This window comes from Paralichthys olivaceus, chromosome 6 (assembly GCF_024713975.1).
Source record: "Paralichthys olivaceus isolate ysfri-2021 chromosome 6, ASM2471397v2, whole genome shotgun sequence".
Classification (NCBI taxonomy): domain Eukaryota; kingdom Metazoa; phylum Chordata; class Actinopteri; order Pleuronectiformes; family Paralichthyidae; genus Paralichthys; species Paralichthys olivaceus.
In genome coordinates this window covers 26341816-26368688 of record NC_091098.1, presented here as the reverse complement: position 1 = coordinate 26368688, position 26873 = coordinate 26341816, and the positions used below count along the sequence as shown (strand labels likewise).

Here is a 26873-nt window from a genome sequence, read left to right as displayed (position 1 = left end):
CAGGAGCTCAGTGAGACGGTGCCGGGCGTCAATCATCCTTCAGCGTTTTTGTTCAAAGTGAAATGTGCAGCAGCTGATCCTGCATAAAAACCTGTCAAATATTTTGACACATGACTGACGAGTGCAGGTCGAGACGGTTTTTTTTTTTTTTCACCGACAAAGTTGACACCAAACACTGCAGCCGTGTTCTTTCCTTCTGTTTCGTGACATCAGCAGAAAATCAGAGCTGACGGAGGTTAACCTGCAGCCGGAGCCTCCAACAACAGCGTTTATTCTTCTGAGGACGTTCATCACGACGCCATGAAAATGTAATTACACTTGTGTCATTCTGTGTTAAATGGACAGAGGCCTCTTGCAAATGATGTCTTTTTCAGTTTGTGTCTTATTTCTCTGAGACACGGAGGCTTCAATAAACATCTTTCTTCTCTTCATCAGTGTCTCGCTTTGGTTTTAAGACGTTCAGTTTTAATTGTGCATTCAATCTTTGCGCCGACACAATTTAAAGCCTCGCAAATCAGAAATGTTTCCTTTTCATTTATAAAACACTGAAACCAAAGCGTTGTCAAATTCAACAGAGTGTGAAGATCCAAAGAACATTTGTACATAGAACCAACTTTCACCATTTTATCATTTCAAGACATTTGATAATGAGGATCTGAAGAAAAACAAACTTTAACTCTGTTCATCTGAACCACGCTCACCTGCCATCCCATCAGCCTCTCTGGCTCCCGACAGGTAGTGCTCCTTGCGGTGATGCGGCTCGCCCAGTTTGAAGAGATCCTCCAGTCGCAGGAATTGACACACGCCCTGCCAGATGGAGCCGCACGCCACCAGCCTGTTCCCCGTGTAGTCCACCAGGAGGAGCTTGTTCACGTTATCTGACGACTCCAGCCTGAGGACGGACAGGTGAGGGGTTAGACGGGTTAGAGAGGTGTAGTGAGGTGAGACAGGTGAGACAGGTGAGACAGGTGCACACAGACCGGTGAGCGCAGGCCCTGACGCTGGGCGGGGGGTAACACTTGGCGTTATCTTCCACAGGTCCGGTCATGTGACTCCTCAGCTCCGTCAGATTGGCCGACAGCTTCAGGACTCGGTTGACGGCGCCGACGAACACCTCACCCGTCCGCCGGTGGACGGTCAGGTGGGTGAGGGAGGTGTCGAACGCCCGGTACACCGCCCGGCCCGACGCCGCGGAGGCAGGGGGGGGAGCAGCCGGGGCAGAGAGGAGGGGGGAGGAGAGGAGGAGGAGGGTGAGGAGGAAGAACAGGAGGAGAGGAGAGGAGGAGAACATGATGGATAAAGAGAGGAGGAGAGGATGGAGGGAGAGAGAAGGAGAGGAGGGGAGGAGGAGGAGAAAGCTGGCTGCAGGTCTGACGAAGAGTCGGCTCAGTTGATCATGACTGCGGAGAAAGAGAGAAGAAGAGCGTCAGTGAAGAAGAGGAGGAGGAGGAGGAGGAGGAAGGTTTAACTCGTTGAACGACGTCGGCACATTAACACAAGTGAACACACACTTCTTCTTCTTCTTCTTCTTCTTCAGTCCAGGAGAAACTCTCACAGTGACGTTAACGATAAAAACACTTTTAATCTGAACGTGTGAATTTAATACTTTTCTTATATTCGGTAAATTGAATCTGTGTTTTCTAACCGATGATTCGAACGTGGATGTTTTGCTGCAGGAAAAGAAAATGTGCAAAGCGACTCAGACTTCCAAACACTTTGATTCTAGAAACTTCTTCATCAGCTTCTTTTGATTTAAACCTTCAGACTCTTATTTATCACAAACTCAAATACACACACACAGATTAGCCCTGTGTGTGTGTGTGTGTGTGTGTGTGTGTGTGTGTGTGTGTGTGTGTGTGATGGAGGCAGATAGAGTTATTGATCTGTTGGCGTCTGTCTTCTCACTGATTCTCTCATAAAGCTTCAGTAACTGAGCTGGATGGAAACTTCACTCTCATCTTGGCAGCCGCTTCTCCTCTGTTTACGTTTGACTGACAGCTCTGATTACACACACACACAGACACACACAGACACAGACACACACACACACACACACACACACCATCCATCGCTGTGAGGTAGAAACCCTCTGAAAAGCTGAGTCTTAATCTGCCGTCGTGAACGAGACAAAATGGAGGCTTGTCACCCTCCAGCAGAAAAGCGTCTCGCTGCAGGTTTCACATTAAAATTCCTGCTGCGTGTGTTTTCTCAGCTGAACTGCTCCACATCATCCTCCTGTTTTCAGCTCACACACACACACTGATCGATACCAGAGAACGTGAGACGCTGAGCGAGGAAACGCACTCGACCCACTTCCACCTGTCACGCGTTTCTGTTTCTCGTCTCATTCGGAACGTTCTCTCATCTCTCCGATGTTTGTGGAAATTTATGCTTTCAGGATCAAATCTGAGGAATCCACCATCGCACCAGCAGGTTATCATCTGACTCTGTGCATGCACACACACACTCACACACACACTCACACACACACACACACACTCTGAATGTTACCTAACACTGCAAATCTGCATCTGCACAACCACCTCAACCATGATGCAGCAGTTTTTTTGGGGCGTAATCCTGATCTCATCGAACATCAGCTGATACAGAATGTGATGTGTCAGCTTCAGACGCCGAGGCTTCATCCAAACTACTGCGTTTTCATTCGAATACGACATTTTCAAACTAAAACGATCTCTGCCCACACGAACACGCCTGAACACGCCGATCATACATGTTCCCACCGGGGATCAGAGAGAAGCAGCATTTCAATCCCGTCTGTGTCCTGTACGCGGCAGAATTGTCAATAAAGTTGACTTTGACCACGTGCATGTGTGTAACTGCTTTTGTAATGAATCAGATTTTAATTGATTCTCCGTGTTGTGCTCTTTCAGGGTTTTAAGGTTTGTTAGAATTGTCTTTGTTCCCTCAGTTTGTTTCAAAGATAAAAAATATGACTGACTTCGTCTGTGTTCAGTCTCAATGTGTGAGCAGTAATCTGAATTTTAAATATCAACAGTGACAGCTCTCATTTGTCCTCACAAACAAACTGCTGTAATCTTCTGTCCCGTCTTGTTAATTCTAGCGTCGGTGAATAAATCACATCGAGCAGATGAAACGGCCTCAGACGGAACGTCCTCCGGTGGAGGTCTGGGCTTCTCTCAGCGGCGTCGTTACAAACATCTGAAGGAGAAGCTCTTGTAGTGTCATTCAGGAGACGTCCTGCAGGTTTGATGAAACTAAATAAATCCTCCGCACGGCGACTTTCGGATTAACTCTCGGAGACGTCATGTGACTGACTGATTGGAATGAGGCAGCAGAAGAAGGGACGTCTTCTACTGAACGAATGGATGGATAACAACGTTTTCACTCCGCCGGCAGAGACGTACAGTAAGTTCAACAATTAACCTCGTGACACACACACACACACACTGAAACACACACACACACACACACACACTGAAACACAAAGAGGCAGTGAAAGATCAGCACATTAGTTAATTAGCCCACTGAGCTGAGGGGGAGACGAGAGAGAGGAGAGGTCGACAGATGGACCAGAGAGAGAGAGAGAGAGAGAGTGTGTGTGTGTGTGTGTGTGTGTGTGTGTGTGTGTGTGTGTGTGTGTGTGTGTGTGTGTGTGTGTGTGTGTGTGAGTGGACGACAGACAGCTGGGCAGACAGTGGGGACAGATAGAGTTTCTCTAACTGGACTAAGATTTCACTGAACCATCCATCACCTCAGTGAACCAACGTGTGTGTGTGTGTGTGTGTGTGTGTGTGTGTGTGTGTGTGTGTGTGTGTGTGTGTGAGATGATCTGTAGCTAATGATTATTTTTTTTACTGATTAATGTTTAAAACGTGCAAAAAGTTCAAAGCAGTCAAACGTTGCTGAAAGAGTCGACGTCTTCGAGCGTCTAAAAGACAAAGAGCAGAAACAGTTCTGATAAATGTGGAACCTGAGAACGAGCAGGTTCCTTCTCCTCTTGAAAAGCTCCGAGCTCAGCGAAGCTACGTCGTTCAGATCGTAATAATAACGAACAATGAAAATATCTGCGTCAGCGTCTCTGGACGTTTTCTGGATGTTCTCCTGCAGCCTCCTGGTAAAATGAGTCCGTGTGAGAAAACAGCAGGAAAACGTCTGGAGCCTTCGCAGTGAGCGAGCGGACGTGTCGATGAGGTTTCTAACACGTGACGGACGTGATGATGAGGTTTCTAACACGTGACGGACGTGATGATGAGGAGGTTTCTAACACGTGACGGACGTGATGAAGAGGAGGTTTCTAACACGTGACGGACGTGATGAAGAGGAGGTTTCTAACACGTGACGGGCGTGATGAAGAGGAGGTTTCTAACACGTGACGGACGTGATGATGAGGAGGTTTCTAACACGTGACGGACGTGATGATGAGGAGGTTTCTAACACGTGACGGACGTGATGATGAGGAGGTTTCTAACACGTGACGGACGTGATGATGAGGAGGTTTCTAACACGTGACGGACGTGATGAAGAGGAGGTTTCTAACACGTGACGGACGTGATGAAGAGGAGGAGACTGTTAAAATATTTGTTCTGTAAGTTTCCCTCGTGTCCGGTCGGTTTTCATTTGCAGACAAAGTCTCTCGAAGGTGAAGCTGCCACTGAACTGAAACACAACGCTGGATATTACCCATGATCCTCTGCTTCCTGACCCAGAGGAGCCGCTGCTGTGACAAATCCACCAAACTCTGCTCAGAGTTGTTCATGTTTTAAAGTTCGCTGCTGAACACTGGAGATAAACTCTGGTTTTAAAAACCTCTCGGTGTTTTGAACTGATCTCAGCTCAGCTTCTCTCTTCAACTGTCTGCAGCCGATGGTGACAGCTGAAGCTGAGACTCTCCGTCACTTCTCCTCACAGGGGATCGAACCCACAGGACACACTGACGAACCCATGTAACACACCTGCAGGTGTTTAATAACTGACAAAGGGAGGAGATACCGTCTCTCCTCCGTCCACCTCCTCCGGCTCGCAGCCGACCACCCTGCAGCTCCCTGCACCCGACCCAGAGGGAAACTGCAGCACAATGTGTCTTTGTCCTGGTGTTTACTGGAGCCTGAGATTCAAACAGGGCCTCTGTCACAGAGATGGAGGGGTGAGGAGGGGGTAACACGGGGTCACGGGGGGGGAGGAGGTGGATGCAGATGGGGTGATGGAGAGGGGACGAGGGTTTTATGACGGGGAGGAGTTAGTGGGTCCTGTATGTAAAGACATTCAGAGGGAGACTGTACAATACTGATTCTATTACTTATTAAGAAAACACATTAGACTGACATCATCTGGACTGAGTCTGGACTCTGAACTGATCTAAACTGAATCTCGATCGAGTGTGGACCAAGTCCGGTCTGGACTGATCCGGACTCATCGTGATTAAATTAACGTTTATTCTTCCATCGTTCATTTGACTGGATGTAAAACAAGGACTTGTGATCACAGCGTGTAATTAACTCCAACATATATTTCAGGATCTAATTTATTCGTCATTAATCTCACTCAAGTTATTTTTGTGTCTAATAACATTTGCAGAGATGAAACCGAGAGAGAGGATCTGAATCTGCAGAAGAAAAACAAAACTACAAGCTGGTGAAATGAATCGGAGGTGGAGACTTGAAGTTTGTGTTTTGCTGACGATGAGCTCTGTGAAGGTCACTTCAGTCAAACCGGTGTTTTCCTGACGCAGCCACTTTTTTTTTTATCTCGACGGGAGAAAAAAAAATGAGAATCTGATGTTGAAGATGTAAAAAAAAAAAAAGAAAAGAAAAGATTTGATCGCTGGAGCCAGAATGTTTGTCTTTTATTTATTTGATCTCAGTAATTTAACTGAGGAGACAAACTTCCACATTAATTACACAAACCTGTTCCGTGTGGAGGTTTGAGGAGACGAGCATAAAACAAACATTCTTTGTGTTCTTCAGTTACAAACACAGAAAACAGTGACTCTTTGTGTTACTGAAACAATCACCATCTAATTGTGTCTGATTGTTGTTTCACTTCCTGTAATTCCATAAACACAGTGAACTGTGAACCGCTCCAGCACGGACACTTTCATTTCACTGTGTCTGCCTCTGTAATTACAACCCACTGTAAACCATCTCACTGTGCTATTAACGGCTCCGACGCTAACATGCTAACACGCTGCGAGGCCCATGGCGTGTTGCCTTCACCCCGCGCCTGTAAAACTCAGCTTCGCCCTGCTGCAGGTGACGGAGGAGAAGACGAGCACGTCTCGCTTCCTGCAGACAGAAAAGAGACCAGCTGGCTTTTTTTTCTTAGGCTGAGTGAAATAACCCTGAAGTGTTTCAGCGGCCGTCACAATAACAGCTGTTTATATTCTCTAAATGAAAAGGAAAGCAGCTCCAGTGCTTCCTATCTTATCTCCTTTGGCAAAGTAAACATCAGACCACGCTTTCCGAAAGGAAAGGAGAATATTGAAGGTGACACCAGCTCATAGTTGCACCTGACCAGACCTTTATCTTCTTTTTAACACCATTGACTTTATTTTATCAATATTTTCTGATTGTGAAATGCGCAAAAAACCCAAACCAACACATTTTCCAACGGCTCAACTTCCTTTACTTCTACATCCCTCATGTTGTCACCTTCTTATTCCTGTTTGTTTTATTTTGTGTTGTTTGTTTCCTGCGTCACTGACGTTAAATGTTTCCCATGAACAGGAGACTTCACTTGTTTGTCACTGTGTCGTACACTCGTACTTATCTTCCGTCATTAATAACTAACTCCCCACACTTCTCCTTCACATCCCGCCCTGACCCCGTCGAGGACTAGTTGTTAGGAAGGAGATTATTCTGACTTTTTGTCCAACATGTTAAATATTCTGCGTCACTTTTCCCACAAACATAATTTAACCTGTTTAGAAATCACAGAAATAAAACATCCTCACATCTGCAGCAGTTGCCTGAGAAATATCAGGTTTATAAATTTGCTTCTGCGTGAGAGAAATCGAATGATCGTTATCAGAGCAAACAGATAAACTGGAGCCTCATGACGAATTCAGCAGCGTTCGTTTTCCAAAACAAAAATAACTACGAGCTGAAAAACTGCACAACTCACAGCATCAGTGAATCCAAGGCAACGACATCCTCCATGTCTCATCACATGTGTACAAAGAACTCAAGACGTCGTTTAATGAAACATTACACTGATCCATCGTCTGATCAATCATCATTACACTAATATTTAAAAACTATTTATTCAATACATGGTCTACATTCAAATCTGGACGTTAGCCACCGACCGACAACAGCTCCATTAGCCATTAGTGTGTTTATAAAAGAGTCCATCTATCAGACTCCGTCATTACCACAAGGTCACACACACACACACACACACACACACACACACACACACTGTTATTTCATTAGAGGGAAACTCTGTTGTGCTGGTGGTTGAAGGTTTTTTATTTAATGGCTCAGCCGATGGAAACCAGAGACGCTGAACATCTAAACACGTCTGACCCTGAGCGGTTACAGCGGCGGTCAAACTCCAGCTCGGTTAAACAAGCACCTTCCAGACGACGCCGTGATCCTATTGGTCAAATAAAGACGGGCGGGGCCACGGAGGCAGCGGCGAAAATGTGAAAGTAGTCACACGTGATAAGTGGCTTCACTTTGGCCGGGAACACGTTTTCATAACTCCGTTACCTGGGTGATCGGATGATGTTGAAATAAATACATTTATTCATATTTCTATTTTCTCGGCTGTTTTAAAGCCTCAGCTCCGTCTCGTTCTTCGGCTCCTGAGCCGCCGACGTCTCGGTTTATTTCAGGTTCACGCTGACGGATCCAAAATAAACCCACGGGCTGTAAACATGCATGTGCTGACTGGGAGCGCATTCATCGTGACCTCTGACCTCTCTGCACGTCACCGCCGCTCTGAGTGGCGAGACAGAAAATCCAAACAAAAGCTTGTTACCGTGACCGACGGCGGAGTCACGCCACGTTTAAACTGCACTGGAGGATATTTTTATCCTGACCGAGGTCACAGAGCTGCAAATGAAATGATTGGATACAGAGACGCCATCCATCAGTAATAAAGACGAGCAGTGAGAGACGGAGACGAGGACACGTCCCGTACAGAGACGTCTATCTTCCATCTTCAACTCCAGAAATCTACGGAAGCTTTCATCTTATCGGCTTCACGCCGGTCACGTGTGTTATCAAAGCCCGGTGAAGTGCCGCGTTGAACTTGGTGCCGCTCAGACACGCGATACGTTTAATATTAAATTCTTCTCAACTACGTTACGCTGTGATAGGTTTCACGTTAAACGACCATGATGACATCATTACGTTTCGTTAAGTGCGGTGGAATTTAAACATTTCATGAAATGAATTCATGAGAGTTAAGAAATATTTTTATTTCCAGAAATCTTTTAGATCAAAATGTGTTTGTTGAGTGTTGACAGAACCTTGAAGCGGAGGTTGTACGGATCAGGAAATGACATCACAGTGAGGAAACAACGTAAACGAGTTAAAGAGAATAAATCAAAGACGTGTGTTCTGTTTCATCAGCCGAGTGACATCACAGGCCGTGGGAGGGGCTTGAAACAACATAACGACAGAGTTTGTGATGATCCGACAGATCGACGGTCGATTTGAAAAACACTGAAACGTTCACGCTGCGATAAATCAGCTGAAACCTGAAACCTTTCATTTTATCTCCCAGCTCCGACATCAGGATCACATCAGCACCCCCCCCCCCCCAGGACTGAAAAAGCTTTTTGTGTTTCAGACTCCGCCCCTCGTCACTGCTTCATTAACGTCTCATAAAACCCGTTTCCCCGACTGCAAACGTTAACAGCAGCTATTTCAGGAGCTGTGAAGTCCGTCCAGAGCAGGGTGGGAAACACCGTCCTCTGTTTCACGAGGTTTCACTTCACACGTTTTCCTTCAGTGAGACTCAAAGACACATGTCCAACTCGTGTGTTCACAGATAGAGGAAGAAGAAGAAGTGGAGCCTCGGAGCAGGAGCACGTCTTCAGACTTCTCTCACTGAGAATCACGCTGCAGGTTCAACAAGAGTCTGAGGTGAAGTTTCAGGCGACACAAAGATTCATCTGCTGTTTGTAAACCGGCTCAGAGACGAACCCAGAACCTCATGAATAAATAAACCTCGACAACGCCTGACGTCAAACAGCGACGTCCACGTTCTATCGGCCTGGGTCGTATTCCTGAGGGTCGGTGGATCCACCTTCAGAATTAGAGGCCGTGACTCGTGGTGTCTTCAGGCTGGGACTGACACCATGTCCCCAGTGAAGGAGTCTCACAGACGGACGAGACGGACGTCCCTCTTCTTTCTCTCACAGATTTCTGAAGGAGACCCTTTCAAACACAAATAAACTGGTTGCTAAGCAACAGAACCTCACACACGTTATCATCCACATGTAATTTCTGTGTTAGACTGCTGGCCAAAAGTATGTGGACGGCTGTTGACACATGTGACACCATGATCACCGATGTTCTGCTCTCACGGGGAAGCTGGGGGGGGGGGGGGGGGGGGGGGGGGGGGGGGGCACGGTGTCACTCCCTAAATTAGCGTGAACATATGTTCAAACCCCCAAACCAGGAACGGCACGCACATGCACACTCCTCAGGCCTTTTCATCAAGATGGAGGACGGTTCTTTCAGCATTAGCACACCTGCCGGGCACCTTTCAGCGGCGTGAGCGGCTTTGTCGTGGCCGGGAACGTTACAAAGGAAGGACGACGCCCCCTGGAGCTCCTCAGAAAAGAGGCATGACAGCGAACCGTTAGCACACGTCATAGCCTGTGACTCACAGCAACCGCCTCCACGATTGATTGATTGATTGATTGACACACGCACGGACCAATCGGTGTTCAGGAAATCTAAATTCTTCTGAAAAGGGGGTCATCTAACCGAACACAGATCTCCGGCTGCTCGGCACAATGAAGGACTGAATACTAAAACACATGAGAAATACTCGCTAAGGGTAATATACTGTGTATATCGGCACTTTAACAGATAGAACAGATTTAACAGAAGAAATTGGCTCCAGAAAATATGTCCCCAAGAGAAATGGAGAGACACAGTTCAACAAATATATCAAATGGAATTTGTAGCTCTCAACACGAGGGGGAACTTAAACTTACTGAAGAGACTAAAAGTTCTTTCTACTATGAAAAGATTCATGATGAATATAAATATGTGGAATGTGATGCTCCATGAGAAAAGTATTGTATATTCTTAGTTTTCTACTTTTTCTTTTCTGTCTCACTTAATGTCAGTTTTTTATCTTTTTAAATTAAAAATTAAATTTTATTTGTTTTCTACAAATGTGTGTTTATATGTGTAACATCTGTCGTCCTAGGTTGTGTGTGAAAAACTTGTTTTTATATGGGGAAGTTCAAATGTTTTTATTATTTTAACTTCTCAGCGTTTCTCAGATATTTGTCAAGATTCATATCGAGAGAGTCGCTGTTCTCACGGCTCACTTCACTTTTTCTTTTTTTTCTGTCACTTTTACATCTGAGCAGCTCTGAGATCAGTTCTGTAAAATCCCCTCTGGAGAGACTCTTGTGAAATGTTACACACTCAGGTACAAATTCATCATGTCTGGTTCCCCCAGCACCGAGACACAATGCTTCCATACGACTCAACTGAGCAGAGTCGACAGCTGGAGTCGGTCTCTGTGGTTCACGTCGGAGGAAGAAAAGATGACTCAGTAGAGCTCGCACTTCCACCATCGCTCCTCAGATCTGCCACTTTTAGGAAAATGTTTTAGACTTTAATTTGTTATCAGAGTCATTTCGGTGCAGTCGAGAATAAAAGGACACGATTCAGCAGAGGCAACCGACCGAACATCACATGAGACACGAACACACTATTTGTTTAGTGCAGCGATCTGGCCTTGTCCGTTTCAGTGAACTCTCCGTCCGTCGTCCTGATAGAAAACACGTTGTATTTACTGAGCCGCTCACACTCCTCCCTGCTCAGCTCTCAGTGACTGCAGACGTCTGAACGCTGCTGCTGCTGCAGAAACTCTCTCAGGGTTAGAGATGATTCACCGAGCGCTCCGTGTGAAGCTGACTGACACAGTAACGTCACATTTGTTCCACCTTTGCTTCTGACAGAAAACACTGCGCGGCTGTTACAGGTCCTCGAGCACAGACTGTTCTCAGGCTGTTATCGTCGTGGCGTCTCATGCCGGTGGAGGTTGTCGGTCCGTGAGAGAGCGACGCTTTGTTAGAGAGCGACGCGTCTCAGTGGATCGTTGTTAAACCCGTTTCTCGTGATGTGGTCAGTTTCTTCAGATTAGAACTGTGATGGAACATTTCACGTTTGTGTTTTTGGTCACGACACAGAGATCACGACCACAGGTGACGGTCAGAATCTACATCCACTGGTGAATCGAAGGTTTTTCCTTCTGACTCCGCTTCATCTTTATCGTGATGTTGTGCTGAAACATCACCCTGAGATACTGAAGCTGCTTTCAGACGTGTTCCTGACGTGTTCCTGACGTCTTCTGTATGTGAGAACAAATGTCTAAGTCTGTGTCTCTTGAATGTCTGGAAAACGTCAGAGTGAGTCCATGTGAGAAAACAGCAGGAACAAGTTGTGTTGAGGTTTCTAACACGTGACGGACGTGAAACTGGAAGAACACAGAAATCTCAGGATGAGGAAAAGGAACCGTGCACGTAGAAGACGAAGGCGTCAACTTGGAAAGACGAGGAGATTTGTCTTTTTGAGCCGATGTCAATGTGCTGTAAACAAACCATGTGATCTCTGCCCCTCACCCTCCAGAGATCTTTTTATATTGGGAAAAAAATCGAGTCCGGACACATTTTAAAGAGTCTGAGGTTCGTTTTTTATCTTGTCAGCGTCTGTTCAGTCTCAGGTGCCCCCCCCCCATCACAGCTCTAAATATCTTTGAGGATGACATCAGAGGTCGGAGTTAAAGCTCAGACGGTGACACACTCCACCTTCACTTTGACGGTTTAAACAGAGCTGAGAGGTTCGAGCTGAAGAAACAGCCTCAGTCTGGTTTCCTACGATTTAACTCATTTACTACAAATCACATGGACTTTAACAAAACACACGTCGGCAGCGTCACGGCTCTGCAGACGTGTGCTTATGTTTCAGACGCATCGATCCACCGCATGACAGTTTGTTCTGGAAATAAAAAAAACTGGACCAGATCTGTGATGAGAGAAAACTGAGGCACGATCCTGAACCAGCTGTGAGCCTGAACACGCATGCACACGCATGCACACACACACACACAGAATGTGAAAACACTTGAACGTACATACATGTGACCCTGGACCCCAAGGACCAACAAAGATTTGTGTGGACGATGCTGACGGAGACATGTTGTCTGAGCTGTCGTTATCAAACCCTTATGATCGTAAAAACAAGATGGACGACGTGACAGCTCCTCAAAAGTGAAGCCAAACCATCTCAAATCGCCCCCTGGTGGCTGGCTTCAGTTTAGGTCATAAACCTCATCCGTGTCAGCAGATGGGACATGGACCAAGAAAAATCTGCAAGTTAAATGAGTGTTTCAGTCTTTTAATCTCATCACACTGATGTTTGTTCATGTTTCATTTTTCATTCAATGATGTCAAAACAAGGCTGTGACATCATGATTGACGGCTGAGTCTGACTCCTGATTGGTCCAGGGCGTGTGTTAAGTCTCCGGCGAGTGTGCGGCCGCAGCTCGTGTTGACTTTTCAATCATCCAGCAGACGTCGCAGACGTCACTGAAACATCACGTGTGCTTTTCTTTTCAGCTCAGTTTCATTTTAACTTCATATTTTTTGAAAACCTCTGGAGAGTGAGACTCACGAGGGAGGTTTTAATTTACCTTCTTTAAAATTCCAGTCATTTAGTTTCTAAAGCTGTTTCCAGACATGAACATCGGCCCTCGTCACCAAAACATCTGGAATCTCCTCGTGTTTCCAGGTTGACGTCTTCGTCTTCATCGTGTGCAGCTCCTCTTCTTCATCCTGAGATACTTGGATTCTTCCAGTTTCTCGTCCGTCACGTGTTAGAAACCTCATCAACACGTCCACTCGCTCACTCTGACAGTTTACACACACACACACACACACACACACACACACACACACACACACACACACAGTACTAGTTTGACCCTGGTCTTGTGAAGGACTACACTCACACAGGATGAGCTAAGGAACTGGGAGGAAACAATCAGCTGACACTCTTCACTTCCTCCCTCGATTCCGTCTGACCTCGAGCAGCTGGACCTGTGTGTGTGTGTGTGTGTGTGTGTGTGTGTGTGTGTATTAAGATTATTTCAGATATCTCAGTTTCATTTCCTCCGGTCTCATGGTTCAGTCACAGCTCTGAGCAGCTGAGTCACAATGAAGACCATGAACCAAACTTCATGTAAACTATATAGAATTTAACTGTGTTTACATTCAACTGGTTTTGTGCTGAATTTAGAAGAACCTGCGTTTGAAGTGTTTCCTGTTGTCGGGGGGGTGGAAGCTGGCGAGTCAGTAAAACAGATGGATTCTGTCTGCGTTCATTTTGTCCATCACGTCTTTAGATGTTTTAAAAGAGAATTCATCGTCCACGTGTTGACAACCTCACAGACAAATCGGCATTCACAACTTTCGTTGTCACAAACTTCTTCACTGTCGCCGTGTTTGTTATTGTCAGAGACTCTTGCCTCTGCGCTGCCCTCTGGTGGTCAACGTAAAGGAGGCGTGAAAGTCAGTCGGCAGTGAGAGCTACATGGTTTGAAGCAGACGTGTCTCTTTTCGTACGTAATAGCAGAATAAAGGACGAGTTTACATCTTCGTTAACATTTCATCTTCGTGGCAGACGCACCACGACGCAGTTTTACGTTTTTTGGAAAAGTGCTGGTTACAGATGAGGAAGATGAGGAAGATGAGGAGGAGAGACGCAGCATTCCTGAGCTGAGCTGATTTTGACTTTGGTCCAGAAAGAGACGACGCCGCCGCTCCGGGACATTTTCATTATTATTAGATGATGGACGGACGAGTCTTCACCGAGACTCAGAGCTGAAAATATCAGAGTCTCTATCTGCTGACTCAGCGGCGACACCATCACTGACTCAGCGTGTGTGTGTGTGTGTCTATATTTGATTCTAATTGTGTATTAACAGACAACAAGGTCTCATTGTGTGACAAAGACAAAGATTAAATTGCAGACACACATAATCACAGCTGCAGGTAACAGGTTGACCTGATTTCAACACACACACACACAAGGTCAAACACACAGACGTGCTGCACATATGATCAATATTCCATAATAAGCCTCAGTGATGGATTTCCTATAACAGAAGAACTGGGGCGTTGTGGAGACAAGACGAGGAAATCTCATTACACACACACACACACACACACACACACACACACACACACACACACACACAGATGTATGGAAAATGTGATGTGTGATAAATCTGGAAAGTGAAGTTCTGTGTGGAAAAATGTCAAAGCTCCAAAATAAGAGTCTCCATTTCAACTTGAGCACAGAAGCTCTGGTTCACTGCCACCAATCAGATTTACACACATTTATAAAAACCTATCAAAATAAATTCCCAGTGTTTATTATAAACACACACACACGATGACACGTGCACTTATTTAGAAGAACGCCGTGGAACCAGGCCGTCGGTCTCACGTCGTGACTCGACCATTAACCGGAAGCTTCTTTAAACTGACTTCATTTTCATAACAACAACAACCGTCGCAACAAAGGGTCAAACAAGACGCCGCTGACGGTCATCACGTGAGCCGACAGGTACGATGATGTCACACCTGTCCTGGTGGCTGTTTTTTTTTTTATTGGCTGCGACAACAAAATGTTGCGTTCGGTGGATCAATCAAAACACTCACGCGCGGGCAAGAGCCAATCAAATCACGAGAATGTGAGAGAGGAGGCGACTAAGTGATTCATATCTTCACCTGCGTCTGAAGACGTGGACCAGAGCAGAGCGGTGGAGACATAAAACTCATTTTCAACATCTTCATCGGTTTCTAAGGAAATTACTTGATGTAAAATAAATAGAATTTTTTTACGAAACGTGTGGTGGACGAGAACTACGAATTAAATTGTTTGTTAATGTGTTAAAAGTTAAAGATTTAAGTTTGAGAAATCGTGTTTTCATTCACACGCTGATCGACCAATTAACTGACTGACAAATTAATAACAATCATTTCCAGCAGCGATGTAAAAAAGTGACCTGTGACCTTTCACCTGTTTCCTTTACTTTTCATTTCCTGTGTCTGAGGCAGACTGAACCTGTAGCATGCTAACGTGGCATGCTAACACACACTGAGGCTTTTTTCATTCAGTGATTTGATCCAGTTGTTCTCTCAATAATTCGATCAGTCGTTTGGTTTAAAAAGATGTTGGTCTTCATAAATATCACGCTTCAACTCCAGCTAACAGCTAACATGTTAGCACATGTTAACGCAACACCAGGTGGTCTTTATATTTACGACTGACACCAACAACCAGAGCCGGAGCTAGCAGCTAGCGCACGTGCGGAGGCTCAGACCGAAACTAGTATTTCCAACATTGAGTAACACATCCCACCTGCAGGGGGAGCTTGAGTATAAACGAGAGCAAATCTTACATTGTGTGGCTTTTAAAAAAACAAACTTCCTCGCCATTCCCAAACGCAGCTCTGTTGCTAGGCGACAGTGGCGTGATCTCCGAAAGTTCGCGTTTGACATTTTCAACTTGATTCAGGAACTCAACCTTCACGCTGCATTTTCAGCTGGAAACACACGTGTATTTTTTTTTTATTGCCCGAATCAACGAAGCGATGATCAGAATGATTTTCTGTTATTAGATCAGTGAACTGTTTCCGCTCTGAGTCGATGTTGATCTTCACCAGGATGACTGAGTCTTCAGTGTGTTGTTGTTGACGTGTGTTTACAGGTGAGTGTGTGTTTGAGGTCGGCGAATCCATCGTAATCAGATAAACTTCAGACAGATCTCTGGATACGACCTGACGAGTCTAAATCGCTCAGAGAAACAACGATGAGGGTTTTATTTCTATTTTGTCTGTTTTTGCTTTGAATCCTTTGATTCTTGTTTGAATCTGATCTTTTATTTTCCTCCTGGTTCATCGCTGTTATTTTATTGATCTCCTCTTCCCCATTAATTATCTGCTGATCATTCCTTTCACATTTAATCTGAGTCGATATAAATCTGAGTTAAATGATCCAGGAGCTTCTGTCGGGCTCAGTTCATGTTTTAAATATAGGAACGATCTGCAGCTAATGATCGTTTTCATTACCGATCAATCATCGATATAAAGGTCGGAAAACAGCGGCGACTCCTCCCCCAGCAGAGAGAGAGAGACGAAACGCTCAGATCGCTCAGGAGGAAAATGTTTGATCATCAATAATCGATCATCACAACATGAAGCTGATGGTTAATTTTCCATCAGTCAAACTAATCAATAGATCATTTCCATGTATTCTCTCCTCTGACTTGTTTGGAGTACAAGTGATGGATCCGATTATTGATCAGTCGAACGTCAGTCTGGACTCAGACTCCTCAACATTTTCCTTTTCACTACAAACTCCTTTAATTCTCATCTGAGTCAACGAGGTTATTGATCAGATTACAGATTTTACTCCATTGATCATCTGCAGCTCTCATCATATCAGCTACTGACGATTTGACTGATCACCTACAGACAGTGAGTGGGTTGATTTTGCAGCTGATCATTTATCATAAAACTGATCATATTATTATCGATCACCTTCACATCACGTCATCCTGTGGAACATCGTTGTTTTGAGTGTTTTTTCTTATGTTTATTGTTGAAACGACCACGTCACTGATCGATTTCAGCATTTGTCCACAGTCGTTTTTATTCGATCATCAGGTGATTTGGTTTGACTGAAGGTCAGAACATCTGATACCTGATCAGGTTGTAGAAGAAGTGATTGATCACAGGCTTCACTTTTAACGTCAGCGTTCGTTTATCAGAGAAATCAATCGATGAGCGGTCGAACACTTCGATCAGATGTGGGAGGAGAAGCGGGGGGATCGATGGTCGTGAGACCCGGAGGATGGAGGCTGCGGCTCGGCTCCAGAGAGACGCTGGTGCGGGTTCGGTGCGTGAGTCGCGGCGGAGACGTTCACGCGGTTTTCGACGATTTAACGCGTTTTTCCTGCTGCCTCCCCCTTTTGTTCTTTAATGGATCCACGTCTGGAGCCTCGCTGCCTCCCCCCCCCCTCCTCCCCCACCGCTCTCCCCCTCCTCCTCCCCTGCTTCACTGAAAAAACACACATTTCACATCTGCGGCCACAAAAACGCGTCTTTTACGCGCAGAATTGATCCGTTTGTAATTGGAGAAAAGGCGCAAACAGAGGCGCAGCACACCGGTGCGCACACACCGCACGAGGCCGCGAGAGGCTCCACAACACCCCCCGGGAGTGAAACCAGTCGTACCTGGGGTATCAACCCCCACAGCCCCGCTGCTTCTCCCCCAACCTCCCCCCCCTCTGAGGAAAACAGTGGAAAAAAGGAGGAGAACGTTCACGCGCAGGAGAAGCAGCAGCTGAGCGGTGATGCGGCGGAGAGACGAGGCGTTTACCCCCAAACATCCACACACATGCACCCCCCAACCACCACCACCACCACTACCCCGCTACCCCCATATCTGCCACCCGGACCCGGACAACCCCACCCCAGCCTCCCCCACCCCAGCCCTCCACAAAGCTCCGGGACGTACCTGGACGGACACGCGCAGAAAAGTCCAGTTTGATTTAAATCCACAGTCCCACGCGCTGCTCCTGCCTTTCTTCTTCCTCTTCTTCTTCTTCTTCTCCTCTTCCTCTGCTCATGTACCTGAGCTCAGGTGTTTTCAGCAGCAGGAAGAGTCCGGACGCGTAAAAGTCTCATGCGTAAAAACAAAGTGAAATAATAATCCAGGGCTGAAAGATGACGGAGCGAAGCGGCGCGTCTCCCCCACACACACACACAGCCGTACTCGGCTTGGCTCGGCTCGGTCTGCTCCTGCTCCTCCACAGCCACCCCTCCTCCTCCTCCTCCTCCTCCCCCCGTCTGGACCGTACCACTGTGCGCCACGGAGGGAGGGGGGAGGGTGAGAGAGCGAGGCTGAGACAAAGCGGTAAAAACCTCCCAGAGTGATTTTGATTAAAGGAACATTCCGTCTCTGATCATCTGTTTCATCCACACGGCGACGTCGGGACTTGTGGTTTTAACGCGCGTGTGTTTCCGGGTGTGAAACAGCTGGTTCACACCTTCACCACGTGTCCCGTGGTCGAGTCCAGCTCCTTAATCTGCTGTTTGTCCTCCTCCCTGAGCCAGATGTGGAGAGAGAGACTGGGGGAGAGACACCAGGCCACAGCGAGGGAGAGAGAGAGAAATATATAGCGACGCAGTGGAGGTGAATAAATCTATGGACACATACACACAGAGGAGGAGATGGATGAGGATGGAGAGAGAGATGGATGATACAGACACAGATTCAATTAATCCACAATCAACAATTTAAGTTTTATCATTGATCAACTTCTGATTTATCAATTAATCAATCATTTGAAGTATCAATTAATTAAGACAAACATCAGCACATGGAGGAGTGAGAATTCTGTGCATCTGGATAAAAGCTGAGAAAATAAATAAAGTAGAAGAAAATAAAAACAGGAGTGAAGAATATTTTAGAACAGATTTTTATTTACCACCAATCAGAGGCGAGTGCAGCCTGTCAGGTGAAACTCAGGGTGAAATAACCACCACAGCTTGGATCTGTGTGAAGTAACTGAGTACATTGGTCAGAGTACTCAAGTACAATTCTGAGGTAGTTTTACTTGAGTTTTTCTCTGCTCTGCTTTTTACGTCCACGTACTCTGTGAGTTGTCAGTGTAAACAGTTTCAGTGTTTGTGTGAACCCGACACAAACCTGATTTTCATTTCAGAAGATGTGTTGAGTCCAGCGTCCGCACTCGTTATCTGTGAGTCTGAAGACAGAAGATTTCCCCATCGATCTGAATTCTGACTTCACCTGTTATAAGAAGGAGACATCCACTCTATGTGCAAACATACCTGGCAAATAAAAGAATTCTGATTCTGATTCTGAAATATTTCAAGAGATGCTGAACACTTCATTGTGTGTTTGACATCTTGTCCAGCGCCATCTTAGTTTTTCAAAACCAGAAGGAACCATATTTGGAGGAGCGGGGGATGGAGCCTGACGGAGAGCTTGAGGACACTACACGCTCACCTACACCCGCACCTATTGGACAGTACTAGCTGTCAATCACACTGTGGTACCCCCCCCCCCCCCCCACAACAACCCGGAGCTTTCTGATCTGTTGGACTCTAAATGATCATAATTGATAAATGAACATGAGCTGTGTTGAAGAAGACTTGAAACTAGAGACTGAGACAAAAACTCCTGAGGACAAAGTTTCCTGACTTCTATAGAAACCACCAGAGGAGTCGCCCCCTGCAGGTCGTGGGCTCTGACTCCAGCTTCAGTTACGATCTATGTGTCACTGAAGAAAGAAACTGAGCCGCGGGGACGATTCTGCTGCAATGAGACGAGTTGGATTGAAGTGACGTCTGTGATTTTATAAACTCAGTGTTTCCACAGCCTGAAATAACCTGAGTGGTTCTGGGTTCAGGTTTAGACTGAGGTTAGAACCTGGTTCACCCTGTAATCAGCTCCGACTCTGAGAGGACTGCTCCTCTCTCTCTCTGTCTCTCTCTCTCCTCCTCTCGCTCTGTCTCTCTCTCGCTCTGTAATTTTCTTAATTGAAGCCATTTGAGGGTCTATCCCTCTCCTCTTTTCATCTTTGCCTTTTTGATCCTTTCCACTTCAAAATGGACGACATGACTGCTCCTCAATAGTGAAGCCAAAATATTGATCGCCCCCTGGTGGCTGCGATATTGATCATAAACAATAAACGTTAACAGATGGGACATGGAACAAACCTAACTTAAACTGAAGTGGACATTAAACAACTGTTTCTCAACGATGGTTTGATCATTTCAGTGAGTTCTTGCCTCACTGATGTTTTTCAGTGTGTAGGATTTAGTGACATCTAGTGGTGAAGTGTCATGTTGCAGCTGAACGCCCCTCATCTCGCCCTCCTCCTCCACACGAGAAGGAGAACCTGTGGTAGCTTTGTTGCAAACTCAAAAGATGTTTAGATTCCAACTTCCTGTAATCTCATTTCTTCTTTAAACACAAAAACCAACATCTTCAAACCTGACTGAACCATACGCCCCCCCCCCCCCCCCACTGACCATAATGACCTCTGACCTCAACGACCACACACAGGTTCGGAGATGGGGGGGGGGGGGGGGGGGGGGGGGGGGGAGTCGTCTACAGGTGCCTGTTGTTTCACTCATTTAAATAATTACTCTGATTGTAGATCATTGATTGGTCGTTTGATGTTTATCAGTTTTGTTTTAACTTTTGAACTCTCTAACCTCAGACTTTACAATGTCTCTGTATGTCTCTCTCTCTCTCTCTCTCTCTCTCTCTCTCTCTCTTGTTTTTTCTCTCTCTCGTCTCCCCCCATCCTTCCACCCCCCTCCCCCTCTCTTCAGTGTAAATTGATGCTGATCGCCTGTTAATCCTTTTAAGTTGGCGTGAAACAGCCAGCAGCATGCATGACAATAGACTTCTGTGTGTGAGTGTGTGCGTGTGTGTATCTGTGTGTATGTGAATCACAATGGGCCTGTGTTGGTTTCAGGATCTATATGCTTGCTTTTTAAAATCCCTGCTACTATTACCAAACACATCTGGACTGTGTGTGTGTGTGTGTGTGTGTGTGTGTGTGCAGCTGTTCGTTAGAAGCTGAAGTTTACGAGGTCGAAGCCACAGAGCAGAACAAATTTTCTGTGTCTCTTTCGTTATTTATTTTTACTTCTCTGAGGTTTGTCTGATGTTTGACGCGTGGAACAGCAGCAGCATGACAACAGACTGTGTGTGTGTCTGTGTGTGTGTCTGTGTGAGTCTGTGTGTGTGTCTGTGTGTGTCTGTGTGTGTGTGTGTCTGTGTGTGTCTGTGTGAGAACCCAAACACACTTAAAGCAGAAAACATGGTTGAACACAACACGACTCATCATGTTTCTCGTCCTCTTCTTCTTCTTCTTCTTCTTCTTCTTCATCTTTGCTTTTGATGGACAGGTGTTTTGTTTGTTTTTTTTTGTCCTGGGCCACGCCTCCTCTAACGAGCTCGACCAATCAGATGCTTCCGATGAGTGGCGTCACCAGGTGAAGACGCTCAGGTGTGATGACAGCAGCAGTGGCGGTCCTAGACTCCAGGGGGCCCTAGACAAAGACTACCCCCCCCACCCACCCCCCCATCCCCAAGATGGTTGCCATGGTTACTGCTGAGCCTCGCTGTGACCTCATTGTTCAAAAAGAAAAAAAAACAATGAGGAAAAACTTCAAAGAGGAGCTGCTCAGTTGCCTAGCAACAAGGCTCAGTGGCAGCACTGCTCTCTCTCTTTCTCGCTCTCTGTTTCATCACTCTCTCTCTTTCTCGCTCTCTTAAATCACTATCAATCTTTTTACATCAGTCTGTTCCCATCTCTCTTTTTCTCTCTCTCTCTCTCTCTCTCTTTCTATTTTGGTCACTCCATCAGTTCTCACTCTCTTGTTCACTCTCTTCTATCACTCCATCATTACACTTTCTTCCTCTTTTATTTTCTCACTACCTCAGTCCTCTAAAATTACTCTTCTCTGTCTCTCTCTCCTGTTTCTCTCTTCTCTCTCTCTCTCTCTCCTGTTTCTCTCTCCTCTGTCTCTCTCTCCTGTTTCTCTCTCTCCTGTTTTTCTCTCCTCTGTCTCTCTCTCCTGTTTCTCTCTTCTCTGTCCCTCTCTCATGTTTCTCTCTTCTCTCTCTCTCTCTCCTGTTTCTCTCTCCTGTTTCTCTCTCTCCTGTTTCTCTCTCCTCTGTCTCTCTCCTTTTCTTTTCATTTTGTTTGGTTGTTCTTTACTTTATGTCATTATTAGTTTTGATATCAACAAAACTTCTGTTCCCGAGATGAATGAGAATATTCATAGTAGTTAAACACGTTCATGTGTGTAATCATTCTGGTTCTCTTGTGCTCTGTTAGCTTAGCTTAGCAGTAAGAATGGAAACAAAGGGAAACACCTAGCCTGTGTGTCAAACTCTACCATTAGTCAATTGAAAGGAAAAACAAGATTTAATAACAATTTAAATGAATCGTTGAAGAATGAGCTTCACTCACGTGAATGTTTCAATAGTTTTTATGAGAAATAACATAACATCTCTGTTTCTGTCACTCAAACAACTTGAACTTGAATTTGAAATTTTTTCTCAATAACAAATTTCATTCACTGAAAAGTAAAATGTAAAAAAATGTCCGACCCACAGATGATGAAAACCCTTTCTTTGGATTTAAAGACCAGGAGCCGATCTTTGTTGTGACATTGATCGAATGATGGAGACACTTCAATAAAACCAGGGGCTGTTGGGACCAAGACGTGGTCACATGATCACACTCACAGCTGTTTACATGGACGTTCGACATGAGCGTGAAAACAGCCTGAAGCTGCCCTTTAATTTCTATCTCTCTGTTTTTTATCTCTCTTTCTCTCTGGATGCCTGTGGTCTCTCGCCCATTGAAAGAGCCAACACCCAGGATCTGTGTGTGCGTGTGTGTGTTGGTTATTCCTGCCAATAAGTAATGTGTGCTGTGGGCAATACACACATTTACACACACACACGCACCGATTTTCAAAAACCACAGCGTGCTACTTTGTGTATACGTGTGTGTGTGTGTGTGTGTGTGTGTGTGTGTGTGTGCTGAATCACCACTATCTTTTGTATCCTGATTCAGATCTGATGATGTCACTTTCCCTCTCTCGGAGGAGGAAGATGGTTTCAATTAAACTTTGGTATGAATGGACAGAGTGTGTGTGTGTGTGTGTGTGTGTGTGTGTGTGTATGGTCTAGGTATAACTCATGTTGTGGGGACATACATCTGTCTCTATGAGGACTAAAAGCAGAGCCCTGTAACTTTTAGTTTAAGTTACAACTACATCAACGTAAACTTCAGTTTAAAGTCTTTTTTTTTTTGTGCAATTAGTTTTTTACATTAACATTTGTTATCAAACTGTTGTTGTCCTTTATTAAGAAGGTGAATATAATGTGGTGAAAATATGTTTTTTTTCGTGAGAAGGTTGATTTCTCTGTTTATCTTTCACACGTCAACCAATCACTGTTTTAGTTTCCAGTCACATGACCGCTGAGGTCAGACAGCTGTCATGTGACGTCCTGAAATGAGGGTCTCACTTCAAACTGCGTCAATTAGATTCAGAAATACTTTTGCTCTAAGCATTGAAATAGGATAAAGATGGTACATTTTACTGCAGTGGGTGGGAATCGAACCTGCGTGACAGGTAGAATTCTACCACTGATCCACCATGGGGGGGGGGGGGGGGCAGTAACATCAGTGTGTGTCCTCTGAAATGTAACTTCATCCTCCTGCAGGATGTCTCACTGCTTTTGTGTTGCTCTGCTGCCCCCTGGTGGTCAGCACTGGCAGAGTGGGACGACCTGAGACGAGGGACTCATTTAACAAACTTTCACTTTTACTTCTACTTGCAGATGAAACAGTAAAAACTATCACTCCAGTTCTTCTCTACGCTACATGTCTGGACCGGACATGGACCCACACTGAAAATCCAACCTGATAAACTGCAGAGACGTGAGGGGAGATTCAGAGGAGGGAATCAGACACACAACAATCACACACAAGTCTCACTTCAGGTCAACTGGACATCGTGGAAACGTTAACACACTGACTGAGTCCAGTTTGACTGAGTCCAGTTTGACTGAGTCCAGTCCGGAGTGGTTCATCTCTCCAGCCGGCTCCACTCCGCTGGAGGATCTCTGGGTCCTTTGGGCTTCTGAATACGACAGTTAAACCCTGACAAGTGACACGAACACATTCAGACACACAATCCATCACCACAGTAACACACAGTTAAACACACAGTCAAAGGAACAGTCCAGCGTTGAGGGGAAGCCTACAGTAAACGAGTGGACACGGCCTGTTCCTTTAAAAGTGAGGCCAGACAATACAGGTACTCACCAATGCCCCCTGGTGGACAGATGCTGGACGTGTCTGTGACCGAAGTGGAGAAATCTTCATAATCGTCGTTTGTTGGTGAAAGTTTTTCGTCTTGAAAAGGAAACAGGCGTTCACTCACTGATCATCACCAACGCTCGCACATCCCCTGATCGTCTGACTCTTACCTGCCACCGATTGATAGTCTCCGTTGCTACGCAGCGACAGTTGTCCCTCCCCCGGCTTACGATTGGCTGGAGTCGCCGTGTCATAGATGGGCGTGGCAGAGAGAGGTGGGCTTTGTGGTTTAGCTCGGGGTCGGACGCAGCTGTAGACGGGAGCCGCCGCCGCTCCTGCAAGGTCGTTATCGTAGTGGTGGGAGGGGGGCAGGGTCCTGGGAGAGGGTTAACGATAAAAATACAAAAAGTTTGAATATTTAAATACTGATGAAAAGAATGAAAAAAATACTGATGATTTACAATAAAAGATTTAAGCTACAAATTAAAAAAGTTGAACTAAGTTGAATTAACAAACATACATTTACACATGATCATGAGAACAGATGAGTCGATGCTGAATTCTAATCAGTATGTCTTTACCTGCTGGCTCTGGGCGGGGCTACATCAGAGTGGGCGGGCTTTGATGAAGGTGGGTGGGGATGTTTGGGTTTATTGACCACAGCGTACGTGTCATTCATGCTCAGCCTCAACAATCTATAGAGAGATGGATGGATGGATAGATAGATAGATAGATAGATGGATAGATAGATAGATAGATGGATAGATGGATAGATGGATAGATAGATAGATGGATAGATGGATAGATAGATGGATAGATGGATAGATAGATGGATAGATGGATAGATGCATAGATGGATGGATAGATGGATAGATGGGTAGATAGATAGATAGATAGATAGATAGATAGATAGATAGATGGATAGATGGATAGATAAACAGATGGATAGATAAACAGATAGATAGATGGATAGATTCAGACTCAATGATCCGAAGAACCTCCGGAATAAAAAAAAAGAACCAATGACCATATCACTGAGCTCTATAACCTCTAGAAGAACGTCCATAATCTGCTGAAGGACTACAAGGGCCTTCAGTGTGTAGTCAGTGTGTAGTCAGTGTGTAGTCAGGTGTAGTCAGTGTGTAGTTAGTGTGTAGTCAGGTGTAGTTAGTGTGTAGTCAGTGTGTAGTCAGTGTGTAGTCAGTATGTAGTCAGTGTGTAGTCAGTATGTAGTCAGTGTGTAGTCAGTGTGTAGTCAGTGTGTAGTTAGTGTGTAGTCAGTGTGTAGTCAGTGTGTAGTCAGTGTGTAGTCAGTGTGTAGTCAGTGTGTAGTCAGTGTGTAGTCAGGTGTAGTCAGGTGTAGTCAGGTGTAGTCAGTGTGTAGTCAGTGTGTAGTCAGTGTGTAGTTAGTGTGTAGTTAGTGTGTAGTCAGGTGTAGTTAGTGTGTAGTCAGTGTGTAGTCAGTGTGTAGTCAGTGTGTAGTCAGGTGTAGTTAGTGTGTAGTCAGTGTGTAGTCAGTGTGTAGTCAGTGTGTAGTCAGTGTGTAGTCAGTGTGTAGTCAGTGTGTAGTCAGTGTGTAGTCAGTGTGTAGTCAGGTGTAGTCAGGTGTAGTCAGTGTGTAGTCAGTGTGTAGTCAGTGTGTAGTCAGTGTGTAGTCAGTGTCTAGTCAGTGTGTAGTATGGATAAAGACACAGTGTTGTGTTTAGGTACCATGATGCTTTGCCGATTCTACTAAGATGACATCAGTGTCACACATTATTATTTTCAGCAGGAAGTCGCTCAGTTCTCAACTTCCTGCTCTGGCCATGACTTCAGCCCATGACTTCAGTCGTCATGGTTACACTGACTGGTCCCAGTGCAGCCAAACAAGATGGAGGAGTGAGATTGTGATTACGATGATTTGTTGTCTCTCCTCTTCCGCCCATCTCACCTTTCCTTTCTTATTTACATTATTCTGTCCTCACCCCCCCCCCACATATTCTTTTATTAATCCATCACTTCACCTCCTCTTCTCACCTCCTACGTCTCCGTCCTCTCGTGTCTCCTCTCTTGTTTTGCCACCTTCTTTCCTTCACTTTTTATAGTTTCCATCCTCTTTTCATCTCTTCTTCTCTAAACCCTCTTAACCTCTTCCCCTCTCCCCCTCTCCCCCTCTCCCCCTGTCCCCCTCTCCCCCTGTCCCCCTCTCCCCCTGTCCCCCTCTCCCATTCTCCTCTTCTCCGCCCTCAATCTGCTCCTTTTCCATGGCAACATGGCAACATATGGGAATGGAGGATGGAGGTGAGACACTGGGGTGAGACATTCTGTCTGTCAGATAGTTCTCATCTTTATATACAGTCAGTGATCTCCTATATATGAATGAATGAATCAATGGATGGATGAATTGATGAATGAATGGATGAATGAATGGATGGATGGATGGATGGATGGAATGTTGGATGATAGATGGATGGATGGATGGATGTACCTCTTGTTGAAGGAAGCAGGAGTCACGGTTGTTTCCTTGTCTTGTGTCTTCAGCTGGTGAAACAGAAAGCAGAGTTTATATATCTTCATATTATATTAGTTCATCTGAGGGTTCATGATAATCAGTGAATCATGTGATGGTTCAACATGTGATGAGCGACACACTGACAAATATCACGACACGTTTCCATCCCTGCTACGAAGGCTCCGCACACACTGATATGTTCTGAACAGCTTTTTGATTTTAACAATAAAGTTCTATTCATTCATTCATTT

General features: G+C 45.4%; 2 protein-coding genes across 3 annotated transcripts in view; both read right to left on the bottom strand.

Moving 5' to 3' along the window:
- Positions 1-18061, bottom strand: part of plxna3 (plexin A3) — a 71008-nt gene extending 52947 nt beyond the window's left edge. The window contains exons 1-3 of the mRNA XM_069526365.1: positions 17768-18061; positions 981-1400; positions 702-892 (exon numbers count right to left, since the gene is read on the bottom strand). Coding sequence (XP_069382466.1) covers positions 702-892; positions 981-1291 — 502 coding nt within the window. The 5' untranslated portion in view covers positions 1292-1400; positions 17768-18061. The remainder of the gene's footprint in view (positions 1-701; positions 893-980; positions 1401-17767) is intronic.
- A 4210-nt stretch (positions 18062-22271) lies between these two features.
- The window catches only part of ptpn18 (protein tyrosine phosphatase non-receptor type 18), a 12279-nt gene continuing 7677 nt past the window's right edge, over positions 22272-26873 (bottom strand). For both annotated transcript variants that reach the window (XM_069525918.1, XM_069525919.1), the window contains exons 12-16: positions 26599-26651; positions 24713-24826; positions 24302-24507; positions 24138-24227; positions 22272-23972 (exon numbers count right to left, since the gene is read on the bottom strand). In XM_069525918.1, coding sequence (XP_069382019.1) covers positions 23899-23972; positions 24138-24227; positions 24302-24507; positions 24713-24826; positions 26599-26651 — 537 coding nt within the window. In that variant the 3' untranslated portion in view covers positions 22272-23898. The remainder of the gene's footprint in view (positions 23973-24137; positions 24228-24301; positions 24508-24712; positions 24827-26598; positions 26652-26873) is intronic.